Source organism: Podarcis pityusensis (assembly GCF_964106645.2).
Source record: "Podarcis pityusensis genome assembly, chromosome: 17".
Lineage (NCBI taxonomy): Eukaryota > Metazoa > Chordata > Lepidosauria > Squamata > Lacertidae > Podarcis > Podarcis pityusensis.
In genome coordinates, this window is record NC_138042.1 from 24,150,328 (window position 1) to 24,163,926 (window position 13,599).

The 13,599-nt window shown below is 42.3% G+C and overlaps 1 protein-coding gene across 5 annotated transcripts in view; it reads right to left on the reverse strand.

The window, feature by feature from the left end:
* FREM1 (FRAS1 related extracellular matrix 1) overlaps positions 1-12,822 on the reverse strand; it is a gene marked incomplete at its 5' end in the record, with an annotated part of 715,053 nt that extends 702,231 nt beyond the window's left edge. For all 5 annotated transcript variants that reach the window (XR_013980930.1, XM_080987621.1, XM_080987620.1 and 2 more), the window contains 5 exons: positions 51-374; positions 877-1,073; positions 3,427-3,728; positions 5,374-5,468; positions 12,592-12,822. Coding sequence is in view for 4 of the 5 variants with exons in the window: in XM_080987621.1 (XP_080843747.1) it covers positions 51-374; positions 877-1,073; positions 3,427-3,728; positions 5,374-5,468; positions 12,592-12,822 (1,149 nt within the window). The remainder of the gene's footprint in view (positions 1-50; positions 375-876; positions 1,074-3,426; positions 3,729-5,373; positions 5,469-12,591) is intronic.
* Between the last annotated feature and the right edge of the window lie 777 nt (positions 12,823-13,599).

Genomic DNA, 13,599 nt, shown 5'->3' on the forward strand with positions numbered 1-13,599 from the left:
TAAATGCTTTGAAATCTTGTGAGAGACTTCATTAAAATCGCTTTGGTTACCTCATAATTTCTCCTCTCTGTGTGGCTGTTGTTTGGTGGCTGATAAGCAATAAGCATATCATTGAGGCTGTTCCATGTGAAGGATGAGATGGGCCTCGTGTGGTCTTGCAGATGAGTGATGTAGCCTTCCCGGGGTGGTTTGGTGATGTTGAAGATGAGCAGGGATTTGGCTGTTTCACTGTCTTCAGCATCCAGTATGGTTGTTGACAACAGGCTCAGAATGAACTGGTCTGCTTCTAGGATTTGCATAGCCATGAAGGCAGCTTGGGGCGGCTGGTTAGGAAATGCACCTCCAATGTGAACGGGAAGCCAAGCATGCTCAGACTGCGGAAGAAGAAGCAGGTGACAAAGTAAGCATCTAATTATGGCTGAATGTTCTTCTGGCAGCCTAACCCAGTGGTGCCATCCAGGTGTTTTGGACTGCAATTCCCATAAGTCCCAGCCGGCATGTCTGAGGCTGGTGGGACTTGTAGTCCAAAACATCTGGAGGACACCAGGTTGGCAAAGGCTGGCTTCACCTAAGCCTGCATCTGTCTATGCCAAAGTTCCTTCCTATAAGGCCAGGGGTCAGCAACCTTTTTCAGCCATGGGCTGGTCCACCGTCCCTCAGACCATGTGGTGGGCCGGACTATATTTTGAAAAAAATATATGAAGAAATTCCTATGCCCCACAAATAACCCAGAGATGCATTTTAAATAAAAGGACATATTCTACTCATGTAAGAACACGCTGATTCCCAGACTGTCTGTGGGCCGGATTGAGAAGGCGATTGGGCCACATCTGGCCCCTGGGCCTTAGGTTGCCTACCCCTGTATAAGGCCTTTACCTTGTAGATGGTCTTGCTTCTGCTGTCTGTGAGATCCAGCCTGATGGGAATGTAATCAATGTTGGGCGAAGGAGGGTCCAAATGCTGGTACCTTAGGCCCATCAGGAGAAAATCTTCACAGCTCACTTTAATATTCTGTACGGTCTTCAGGCCCGAAACACAGCTCCCAGATGGACACTTTTCACCTCTCCTATGTCCTAATGGCCCAAAGGAAATCACAGTGGGTTTTTTCTCTCTCAAGAGAAACATGGACAGAAGATGCAAATCAGACACCAGAAGCTAGGAACAGTTCACCACTGAAACACCTATGGGAAGGAATGAGGGGGCTATGAAATGTTCTGTGAATAATTTTAATAGCCAGCTCCAGTTCTATGTTCTCTGTGAAGCAGGTGGAGTATCTCTCTGTTCATAGAATGCACTCCCAGAGAAGCCCACCAAGGACACTTGCCTGAAGTCCACTCTTATTATTTTTTAGGCACCATGTTAAGGCACATCATTCTATTGGCCATGGTACAACAATAAGTAACCAAACAAACCCCTGTGTTGCAAAGAAAACGTCAGCAATGGCTACACAACACGATGACCATGTACATATGCAATAGACAATCTTTTAGAGAATTCCTTCAAACCATAACAAGTCCAAAATGAAATCTTTAGTCTCGAAGTCCCTGAAAATCTTTAAATGAAGCGAGGTACCAGACTTTGTATGATAGAAGACAAGCTGTGAAGCTTTGTGTATTCAGCAAATATGATGTCCAACACTGAACAGTGATTCCGGATATTGACTACTGTTTCGTAGAATTCTTCGTCAGTGTGGTGGGAGGATATAGAATTGCTTCATAAACCCATCTTATTTCAAATGAATGTATGTAAATGAAAATATAAAATGCTGTGATTATCAAATAATGGAGGTATTTAAATTGGACAGGAAAATTGGCTTCCAGGTGGAAAGATCCAAATTAGAAACAGAATTGTTAGAACCCAAGACTAAGAACTTGTCAAGAATGTATAACTTGCTGCTGAAATGGAATACTCAAGATGAAACGGTAAAATCGGCTATGATTAAATGGGCACAGGACGTTGGTCATAACATTATGTTTGCTGACTGGGAACAGTTATGGACCACAGGTATGAAATTTACGGCATGTAATGCCTTAAGAGAGAATATTATGAAAATGATATACAGGTGGTACATAACCCCAGTCAAGCTTGCGAAAATCTATCACTTGCCCGATAACAAATGTTGGAAATGTAAGGAAATTGAAGGTACTTTTTTTCACCTTTGGTGGACGTGCCCAAAGATTAAGGCGTTCTGGGAAATGATATATAATGAATTAAAAAAGGTATTTAAGTATACCTTCCCCAAGAAACCAGAGGCCTTTCTCCTGGGCATAGTGGGCCAAATGGTGTTAAAAAAGGATAGAACTTTCTTTATGTATGCAACAACAGCAGCAAGAATACTCATCGCAAAGTATTGGAAGACACAAGAACTTCCCACGCTGGAGGAATGGCAGATGAAATTTATGGACTATATGGAATTGGCGGAAATGACTGGTAGAATCCGTGACCAGGGAGAAGAGTCGATGGAGGAAGACTGGAAGAAATTCAAAGACTATCTTCAGAAACACTGCAAAATTAAGGAATGTTAGAGTGATGTTGGACTGAAAACAAGTGGTTTCCAGCTGTACAGGTTAAAGTTAAGGATAGATTAAGATTAAAGATCAAGATTAAAGATGTTTAAAGAAATGGAAATTTGATAATAAAAGGGAAAAATTTAAAGCTATATGACATTAAGATCAATGATTAGGTTTAAAAAAGTTGAAGTTATATATTTTAACGTTTTATTAAATTAAAGATTGGGATTAAAAAAGTGGAAAAGAAACTGCTGGACAAATAATGTGGATTGGAATACAAAAGAGGGAGGTATGAGGAAGTCCAGAAAATAAGTAATTTAAAATTGGAAATGGAAAAGAGAGTTTGTTTTTAATTGTTATGTTTTGTGTTTTTATTGTTAAGTTTTGTATTGTTTTTTGTGTGTGTTGCTTTTCTTTTTTGTTTGTTTAAAACTTTAATAAAAAATTATTAAAAAAAAAAAGAAAATATAAAATGCTGTGGAGCTGTGCTCATGTAACAATGTACATGGTCATCATGTTTTTTTTTTTAAAAAAAATTTTATTTTTTTTAAATTTTATTTATATCCCGCCCTCCCCAGCCGAAGCCGGGCTCAGGGCGGCTAACAACACTAAATGTTGCATAGACATTGCTGACATCATTTATTGGGCAGAGGCAGCAGCTTACAAGGGCGATTGGGGGAACTAATGTTGTATGCATGACGACAGGACATCGGTTGGAAGGAGCTGGGGCAGAGCCAAACACAGTGGCCATTCAGCTTTAATGGCTGGTGGCTCCTCCTCCCATGATGTTCCATCATGTGTCACGTCATGCCCCTCCCCATAATGTGGAGGCAAGTTGGCGCCCCTGTACAACGTCATCACTGAATGAAGATATTTGTGATGATATAACAGGCGCAGAGAAACAAAGTGTACATACCGGTTGTGGGAGGGAAACTATGAGGCTGATCTCCACGAGGTGGTTCTTCTTCTTCTGATCCTCTGACAAGTTGCCCATGGGCTGGTAGGAAAGTTTCTACAGAAATCAGGCTTATGGTACAATCCAAGTTTATTTTCCTGTTGTAGTCTAAAGTAATTACGTTCTTGTTAATTACATTGGACAGGCCATGAAAGCCAGCGACCTGTAGGGCACTTGAGCTCATCTTGATAATATTACAATCTGGTTCAAGTAACTTTACAAGGAAGGGAACCATTTCGGTAAATGTCTCAGTTTCTGTAAATCTGCAAAGGGCAAGCAAAAAGACAATCAAATTTTAGCAAGCAAAAGAGTTGGGCACATTTTGGAATCTACAACATTTGGTATATTTTAATTGGAACCTGTTTGTGGGTTTCCCAAAGGCTTGTCTACTCTGATAATACAATGCTGGGCTATATGGGCCTTTGGCCTGATCCAGCAGGTTCCTCTCATGTTCTTACAAAATTCAGAAAACCTATTTATGCATTGAGGTGGCTGAACTCTTATGAAGCTCTGTCTCAAACTTCAAGATTCATCCCTATAGTTATGCCAACTTATTAATTCATCAGGTAAAAAGGTAAAGGTAAAGGACCCCTGTACGGCTAAGCCCAGTCAAAGGCGACTATGAGGTTGCAGCCCTCATCTCACTTTCAGGCCGAGGGAGCCAGTGTTTGTCCACAGACAGCTTTCCGGGTCATGTGGCCAGCAGGGCGAAACCTCTTCTGGCGCAACGGAACACCGTGACAGAAACCAGAGCGCACAGAAACACCGTTTACCTTCCCGCCACAGTGGTACCTATTTATCTACTCGCACTGGTGTGCTCATGAGCTACTATCTTGAGTTCATGACCTACTATCTTGAGATATCCCATTACTGGAGCCATAATTCTTCCCTGCTGACAGTAGCAACAGGCACAATCAGTGTTAAGTAAATTATCCATAATTTTATTTATGGGCCAAGGAATAGGATGAACGTACGTAATTTGTTTAATGCATTTGGTTTTGCAACCAATGGGCACCTTGGATTTTTTATTTTCTTCTTTTTTGCACTTACTTTATTTATTATTAATGTTGCAATGCATATATGAAATCTTTACATATTTATACATATACATTATATCCATAAATTCACATTTTCACATTTCATTATGTACCAACATTTATCCATTTCTTATTTCTTGCCCTGTGTCTTCCTCCACCCGTGCGTGACTTCCTTGTTATTATTATGTAACTTTATTATTGAGATTGTAATTTTGTATCTTAATAATTAAACATTCAATCTTCTATATCTGCTTAGCTTAGCTTAGCTTAATTTAACTTAACTGTGAAATCAGTATATACATATCAATAAATTCTTGTTGGAGCATCTTTTGGTTATGTATTCCTCTACACATTTCCATTTCTGTTTGAGATTTTGATTAGATTGCATTCTAATTGTTGCTGTCATTTTTGCTAATTCAATCATTTCATAAAAGTTATTTTGCCAATCTTTCAATGTTGGTACTTCTTCTGATTTCCCCCCCCCCTTTTTTTTTTTTTGCAATCAATAACCTTGTGGCAGCTGTTGCATATAAAAAGATTCTCTTCATGTCTTTTGGGATGTCATTTGTTATAATTCCTAAAAGAAATGTTTCCGGTTTCTTACCAATTGTTGTTTTAAACATTTTTTTCAGTTCCTCATGTATATTTTCCCCAAATTTATTAATTTTATCACATCCCCACCATACATGATATAAGGTATCAGAGGGATCCTTATATCATGGATTTTTTATTTTCTTTGTGATGCGATATAAAAGAAAACTCAGAAGAGATAATTCACTTAGCATTACCTTTTAATATTAGGTGAATGGTAGAAACATGCTTGTTCTTTCCTAAGAAACACCCCCTGAGACATCACCCCAGTGCTGCTTACCTGTATAACCTCAGCATGACTAAGTCTTCATTGAGAATTGGGCATCCGTTGTGAGTGTACTTGACTTCATTGGGAAGAAAATGGCAATCGAACACCTGTTGAAAAAATAGGCTTTGTTTAAAGAGGGGGCAGCATATTTCAGATGTTTTCCCTTTGGCTCATTTTGGTTTGTCTCGAAAAAACGTTTTGCAATGCAAAAGTGATTTACATAATTACCCTGTGGTATATATATATATATATATATATATATATATATATATAATGGGTAGATAGCTTAACAATGTTTCTGGGACTGTGGGGAATTAATACAGTTATAAGTCGCCACAATCTTTGAGCAATCAGAGACTCCTGGGGTTCCAAGAGCTTTACCCAGGGCTCAGTTTCCTTGGAATGAAAGACAATAGAGACTGTGGTGTCTTTAGCATATCTGATTTTATTTACACATATATACAACCACTTGAGAATTTGGTATAGTGGTTAAAGAGTCAGACTAGGACCTGGGAGACCAGGGTTCAAATCCCTACTTCCTTACTGAGTAAACTGGGGCCGGTCACTGACTCTCAGCCTAACTTAAGTGACAGGATTGTTGTGAGAATTAAATGAGGAGGGGGAGAACCAAGCATACCACCTTGTGCCCCTGGGAGAAAAAGGTGGGATATAAATGCAGCAATCAAACAAACATATCTTCAGAAGATATGCTTGTCTCCCTTATATTTTATGTAAAGCGGCCTTCAGTGCTTTGTGATCATATCATGATCCTGTACACTGCAGCATTCTTAAGATAGACTTCCGAGTTTTCCTAATACACAGACGTATAATACGTATAAACAGAGTATAATAAGGAAGGACAGATCCTGAAGCTGAGGCTCCAGTATTCCAATACATGAGAAGAGAAGACTCCCTAGAAAAGACCCTGATGTTGGGAAAGATGGAGGGCACAGGGAGAAGGGGACGACAGAGGACGAGATGGTTGGACAGTGTTCTCGAAGCTACTAACATGAGTTTGACCAAACTGCAGGAGGCAGTAGAAACCCACAAGTAAACCCAAATGGGACAAAAGTACAGTGGTACCTCACAAGACGAAAAACTCGCAAGACGAAAGAGTTTTTCATTTTTTGAGTTGCTTTGCAAGACGAATTTCCCTATGGGCTTGCTTCGCGAGACGAAAGTGTCTTGCAAGTTTGTTTCCTTTTTCTTAAAACCGTTAATACCCGTTAAAACCGTGCTTTGTAAGACGAAAAAATCGCAAGACGAAAAAACTCGCAGAACGAATTAATTTCGTCTTGCGAGGCACCACTGTAGAAGAAAGGTGATATGGGAAATATGTATGATGTGGAAAGAAGGCATAAAAAACCCCTTTGTATGTTTACCATCTGTTGATGGTAATTCTTGGAAACTGAACAAGTCCCATGGTATGCTGTGCATTCACATTTTAGTCACGCCATTACTACATGGGGAGCAATTAAAAGGAACCCTTGCTTGTGGTTAAGAGCTGTACAGTGCTGGGCTTTGCCCTGGGGGTCTTATCTAAAATGTACATGAACAGCTGACTTACCTCCTGGTGGCTTTTAATAATAGTTTTTAAAAAACCAAAGCAAGCACAAATTAGAAGCGTTTGAGGGCAAAGTGCTGTTTCATTCAGCAGCAGTGGAGAAAAATTAGAAATCAGCCCTGAGTACTCACGGGAAGGACAGATAGTGAAGCTGAGGCTCCAATACTTTGGCCACCTCATGAGAAGAGAAGACTCCTGGAAAAGACCCTGATGTTGGGAAAGATGGAGGGCACAAGGAGAAGGGGACGACAGAGGACAAGATGGTTGGATAGTGTTCTCGAAGCTACCAGCATGAGTTTGACTAAACTGCGGGAGGCAGTGGAAGACAGGAGTGCCTGGCATGCTCTGGTCCATGGGGTCACGAAGTGTCGGACATGACTAAATGACTAAACAACAATAACATCATAATAAACAGTGACATGGATCCAGTTATTTGCATTTAGTTCCCATTTAACTCAATGGGATTTATGTTGAAGTTGGCAAGAACTAAAATTCAACCAACTTAGTCTGGAGGCTCAAGCCAACTGGGACTATGGAGCCCCAAATTGTATATCGGATATCCAACCACACATTGCTGCTGCTGTCGTGCTCTCAGAGCATTTTCATGCAAGTTCCGACTCACTGCAATTGATTTGGACTACAGACAGTCTGCTTTGGCCAGAATACTCATTCATATTACACTTGCCTTGCTTTCACTATATTTTTCCCCTATCCAAAAATGGTCCAGGGCATTTTTTGTAACAGAGTTAAATAATAATAATACCCCACCACACACACACACACACACACACACACACAGGATGGCAAAGACATAATAAGCTAAACAATTTGTCGCCATTAAATTATCCCCCTATATCTGTCACTTGGTGGGGCCAGCATCACCTTGCCTAATGGTAAAGGCAGCCTCGCCTGCATTGACATTAGGCAGTGCATTCCCACCAACCCCGCACAGGACACAAGGAAACACATCTGAGCCCGTCTCGCCAATTTCGTCTCACAAATGCAGCCAACGCAGGAGAGAAACCAGATGCACCTCTTAGTCAATGCAGGTTTACATTTCTTCGAAGAGTTGATTTAAAACAAAGCCAATTTAAGCCCCGCATGTGGAAATGACATCAGATGCTCACTGAAAGAGTGCTAGGAAGTCAGAGAAGCAATTTAAGGCTCACGTCTCCAAATGCTCTTAGCCCTGAGAATTCAGCTTCCTTCTAATGGAAGATGTGAGCTGCAACATGGTACAGCCAATGCTATCCATCAGAGAACTATGGCCATAATAGTCATAAATTGTGTTTTTCCAGAAGACATCATTAGTTCCTCCACTTAATTGATAACGAGGGAGATAAATAATGAAAGCTTTTTTCCTCAACATGACTCTTGCCGTAGACAGACAATGATTATAAAATAGACACAATCTGCTTTGTTAAAAGGAAACAGCTGTTTTATGCTTCCTAATATGTTTTTCTTTCATATGAACAGGCAGCCATAATTGTCTATAAATTTAACAAGTAAAACAAAGGAGAGCTAAATCTTTTCCTAATTACTGTCTGGCTTTGCTTTTATTTCCACTTCAACTACTTTTCAATTACAATTTGTAATTAAATTGTCACACATTCCTAGCACATTACTCACTTTAACGACAGCAAAGGAAATAATAGGACAGGTTCTTGCATAATGCAGTGTTTGCTGGTTAAAAGCACAATCTCTTTAGCAAAACAAGGGCAAGTTCTGCTATTGGGTGGGGGGTGGGGGGCTGGCAGTTAAGAGTTGCTAACTGACCAGAGCATGTTCTGCTTCTATGCTATTAGCATCAGCTCAAAATGAACCGAAGGCATGGCAATCAGCATTATTACCTGATGATAACTGCATATTGCTATTAGGCATAGGTAAAGGTAAAGGGACCCCTGACAGTTAAGACTCTGGGGTTGCAGCACTCATCTCGCTTTACTGGCCAAAGAAGCCAGCGTTTATAGCCTCCAGGTCATGTGGCTTCCAGGTCATGTAGCCAGCATGACTAAGCTGCTTCTGGCAAACCAGAGCAGCGCACGGAAACACCGTTCACCTTCCCGCCAGAGCGGCACCTATTTATCTACTTGCACTTGATGTGCTTTCGAACTGCTAGGTTGGCAGGAGCAGGGACCAAGCAACGGGAGCTCACCCCGTTGCAGGGATTTGAACCGCTGACCTTCTGATTGGCAAGCCCAAGAGGCTCTGTGGTTTAGACCACAGTGCCACCCGCGTCCGCTATTAGGCATAGGGATATGCAAAAAACAAACAAACCCCACAACCCTATGTCTAAACTAGAAGTATAGAGGAGGTTACAGATATACTGCATGTCATTGTTCCAAAATCCCTTGCTAATTTCCAGTGTCATATTCGTTTTTTAATCATGGCAGCTTTATTCACAGTAAAACATCCCCACATAATGCTTCATCTTAATAAATGAAGAATACAAGTCCTACTGGAGCAAAAAAGAAAAAAGAAAAAAGAGGTCTACCTAGACCACCTTCCTCTTCTCCACAATGGGACAAAGTTTCCACCTAGATTGCTGTTTGGTTCTTAGGGCTAGTTTGCAGAAATTAATTTCTTTTAAATGTATGTGGGTAGCCATGCCCACTTTGGGCCGCACCCACCACTGGCATACACTCCTAGGCTTGCCATACATCTGGAAAATTCTGGACATGTATGGAAATTGGATGCCTAAAATGGCATTTAGGGGCAATTATTGAATTTTAAGCTGAGATGCTTCTGTTGCTGCTGGTCATCTCCCTATCCGAAGGCAGCCGGTGCCTTTGAGGGTCCCCCTCCTGCAACATAATGAGCGCAGCCAAATGGAATGGGCGGGGCTGGAATTTTACTTTTTGAAATATGGCATGCCTATGCACTCCTAGAGAGCTGGCCGATGCCAAATCAAATTTGGCCACCAAAGCTGTTGTAGGGGGCTGCACCTCTGCTAGGTAACTAGAAGGACTTCCTTTGTGTAGAGAGCAACAAGTAAGAGATATTTGGCTTCCTCTAAAATATATTCATCCCATCATTTGATGAGGCAGACGGTGAACATGTATTAGTCCACATATGGGGTGAGCTTGGTGTATCTCTGAAAAAGGGTGCAACTGGCTGGTGCACGAGCAGTATTCATTGAAGCAAAGTGACCAGAACAATGTTCTCGTTGATCAATAATAATAATAATAATAATAATAATAATAATAATTTATTTGTACCCCGCCCATCTGGCTGGGTTTCCCCAGCCACTCTGGGCGGCTTCCACAGAGACCAAAAATACACAAAAAAGTCACACATTAAAAACTTCACTGAACAGGGCTGCCTTAAGATGTCTTCTGAATGTCAGGTAGTTGTTTATCACTTTGACATCTGATGGGAGGGCGTTCCACAGGGCGGGCGCCACTACCGAGAAGGCCCTCTGCCTGGTTCCCTGTAACCTCACTTCTCGCAATGAGGGAACTGCCAGAAGGCCCTCAGCGCTGGACCTCAGCGTCCGGGCAGAACGATGGGGGTGGAGACGCTCCTTCAGGTATACTGGGCCAAGGCCGTTTAGGGCTTTAAAGGTCAACACCAACACTTTGAATTGTGCTAGGAAATGTACTGGGAGCCAATGTAGGTCTTTCAAGACCGGTGCTATGTGGTCTCGGTGGCCACTCCCAGTCACCAGCCTAGCTGCCGCATTCTGGATTAGTTGTAGTTTCCAGGTCACCTTCAAAGGTAGTCCCACATAGAGCGCATTGCAGTAGTCCAAGCGGGAGATAACTAGAGTGTGCACCACTCTGGCAAGACAGTCTGCGGGGCAGGTAGGGTCTTAGCCTGCATACCAGGTGCAGCTGGTAGACAGCTGCCCTGGACACAGAATTAACCTGTGCCTCCATGGACAGCTGTGAGTCCAAAATGACTCCCAGGCTGTGCACCTGGCCACATTTTTATGGGCTACTTACTACATAAGAGTGAAACTTCATATTGCTATAGCCAGAAGAATATAAAAAGAGCCCAGAGAAGTCAGAACAAAGGTCCATCTAGCTCTGGATCAGGTTCCCACAGTAGCCCTCAGGAAGCTCATGAACAAGGCAATTAGGCAGCAGACTCCCCCTAGCCACTGATATTCCAAAGCCAAACTAGGCATATGGGATTTGCATGACTGCATAGGTTGCATACATACCATATGTTTAAACTACACGCCTTTCCCCAAAGAATCCTGGGAACTGTAGTTTGTTGAAGGTGCTGAACCTCGGGCTCTCTTTGTGTGTGAACTACAGTTCTTAGGATTCTTGGGGGGGGGGAGCTGTTTACTTTAACTGTTTGGTGTGCACATAATCCTCAAATCAAACATTTCCCCACCCAGCAGCAGGAGCCGCCGAGTATAATTTTGTGTGCCTGACACGTTTTTGTTTCCAATACCAGGGTGGCGGAAGAAAACACACATGATCACTGCTCTCAGTGCCAGCCACGCTGCTCTCAAAGCATCCCATTCTATTTTGTATTAGTAACCAGATCGAGAAAACGTTGCTTTCTCCACACAGGTTCCCACAAGTAAACCCAGATGGGACAAAAGTACAGTGGTACCTCACAAGACGAAAACCTCGCAAGACGAAAGAGTTTTTCGTTTTTTGAGTTGCTTCGCAAGACGAATTTCCCCATGGGCTTGCTTCGCAAGACGAAAACGTCTTGCAAGTTTGTTTCCTTTTTCTTAAAACCGTTAATACCCGTTAAAACCGTGCTTTGCAAGGCGAAAAAATCGCAAGACGAAAAAACTCGCAGAACGAATTAATTTCGTCTTGCGAGGCACCACTGTAGAAGAAAGGTGATATGGGAAATATGTATGATGTGGAAAGAAGGCATAAAAAACCCCTTTGTATGTTTACCATCTGTTGATGGTAATTCTTGGAAACTGAACAAGTCCCATGGTATGCTGTGCATTCACATTTTAGTCACGCCATTACTACATGGGGAGCAATTAAAAGGAACCCTTGCTTGTGGTTAAGAGCTGTACAGTGCTGGGCTTTGCCCTGGGGGGTCTTATCTAAATGTACATGAACAGCTGACTTACCTCCTGGTGGCTTTTAATAATAGTTTTTAAAAAACCAAAGCAAGCACAAATTAGAAGCGTTTGAGGGCAAAGTGCTGTTTCATTCAGCAGCAGTGGAGAAAAATTAGAGATATGGTAAGTCTGCTTTGCCCATCGATATATAGGTGGAGCTGTATGCAGTTGCTTCAGTTTGGGAAAAGATGTATCAAAAGCTTTTAACTAACAAACAAGCTTCATTCACAATGAAAAGCCACTGAGAGCCAGTGTGGTGTAGTGGTTAAGAGCAGTGGACTTGTAATCTGGTGAACTGGGTTTGAGTCCCTGCTCCTTCACATGCAGCTGCTGGGTGACCTTGGGCTAGTCACGCTTCTCTGAAGTCTCTCAGCCTCACTCACCTCACAGTGTGTTTGTTGTGGCCAAGGAAGGGAAAGGAGATTGTTAGCAGCTTTGAGACTACTTAGGGTAGTGATAAAGTGGAATATCAAGTCCAAACTACTCTAAACTACAATGGAAGCCAATGCTATGTTTGAGAATGGCCATTCCGCCATTCCAAAGTCCAGTTACTCCCAATAAGTCATCCCTTTTCCTCCTCTTCCCAGCTCCCCAAATTGCCATGCCATGATATTTCACATACCTGTGGGGTTAGTTTCCCAACCCTCTGCGTCATCGGCTCGTTCATCACAACTTCCACTTTGCAAGCGTCCTTCTCTCGGGGAATGGAAAACTGCAGGTCCTCTTGCAACAGGAAGATGGACTGGCCCTTCATCACTTTCACCCCACGGTTGACGTTGACAAAGGAGGAGTGGATGCTTCTCAGATTAAGTGCAAAGAGCAAAAGGAGCCAGCTGTTCCCCAAAGCCTTCATAGTGTGGTTAGCAAAGGAGAAAACTCTTTAGGGAGAGCGGGTTGTTTTCTTAGTCCTTCCTGGGAAGCTTCACCACCTGATCATGGGCATCAGGCTACAGTGTCCTCTATGTGCTTCATCAAGAATATTTCCTGCATAATGGAATCTGGACAAGGAACCTTTTCAAAGAATCCTCAGGTAAATAAATTCATGGATCAATCCCAACATTTAGAACAACGGACACGTTTTTACCCAAAAATCTAGGGGGTAGGGGAAAGAGAGAGAGAGAGAGAGAGAGAGAGAGAGCGAGAGAGAGAGAATGACAGTAATGAATAGGAAGGTACAATGCATTGCATCTGTTGCTACAAGTGAACATCATGCCTTGACATCATACACAATCATATTTCATTTCAGACAACAAATGAGCTATGTTGATGGGAGACAGGCAGCTGAAGATCTTTATCCAGGCTGCTACAGCTCCCTATCTACACCCCACATGCTCAGACCAGGCTGCAGCAATTCAGGTATCTTGTGTAAAGGGGGAAAAAGGTGCCGTACTCACCATGAAGTTGTTATACACTTTTAACATTTGAAAAAAAGGTGCGGGTACTTGAGTACCCCCAGAAAAAAGCACTGGTCTTGTGCATGTTACACAAAGCTGGGAAGGCCTGAGATATTTTGGGCAATTTTCAACCAAAATGTCCCCAAAGTACAATGATTGCTGCTTGCAGTTTGGGACTTGAACCCTCTCCTGCCACCAAATCTGCTCCAGAGGGTTAGGGGAAGCCCAAGAACAGA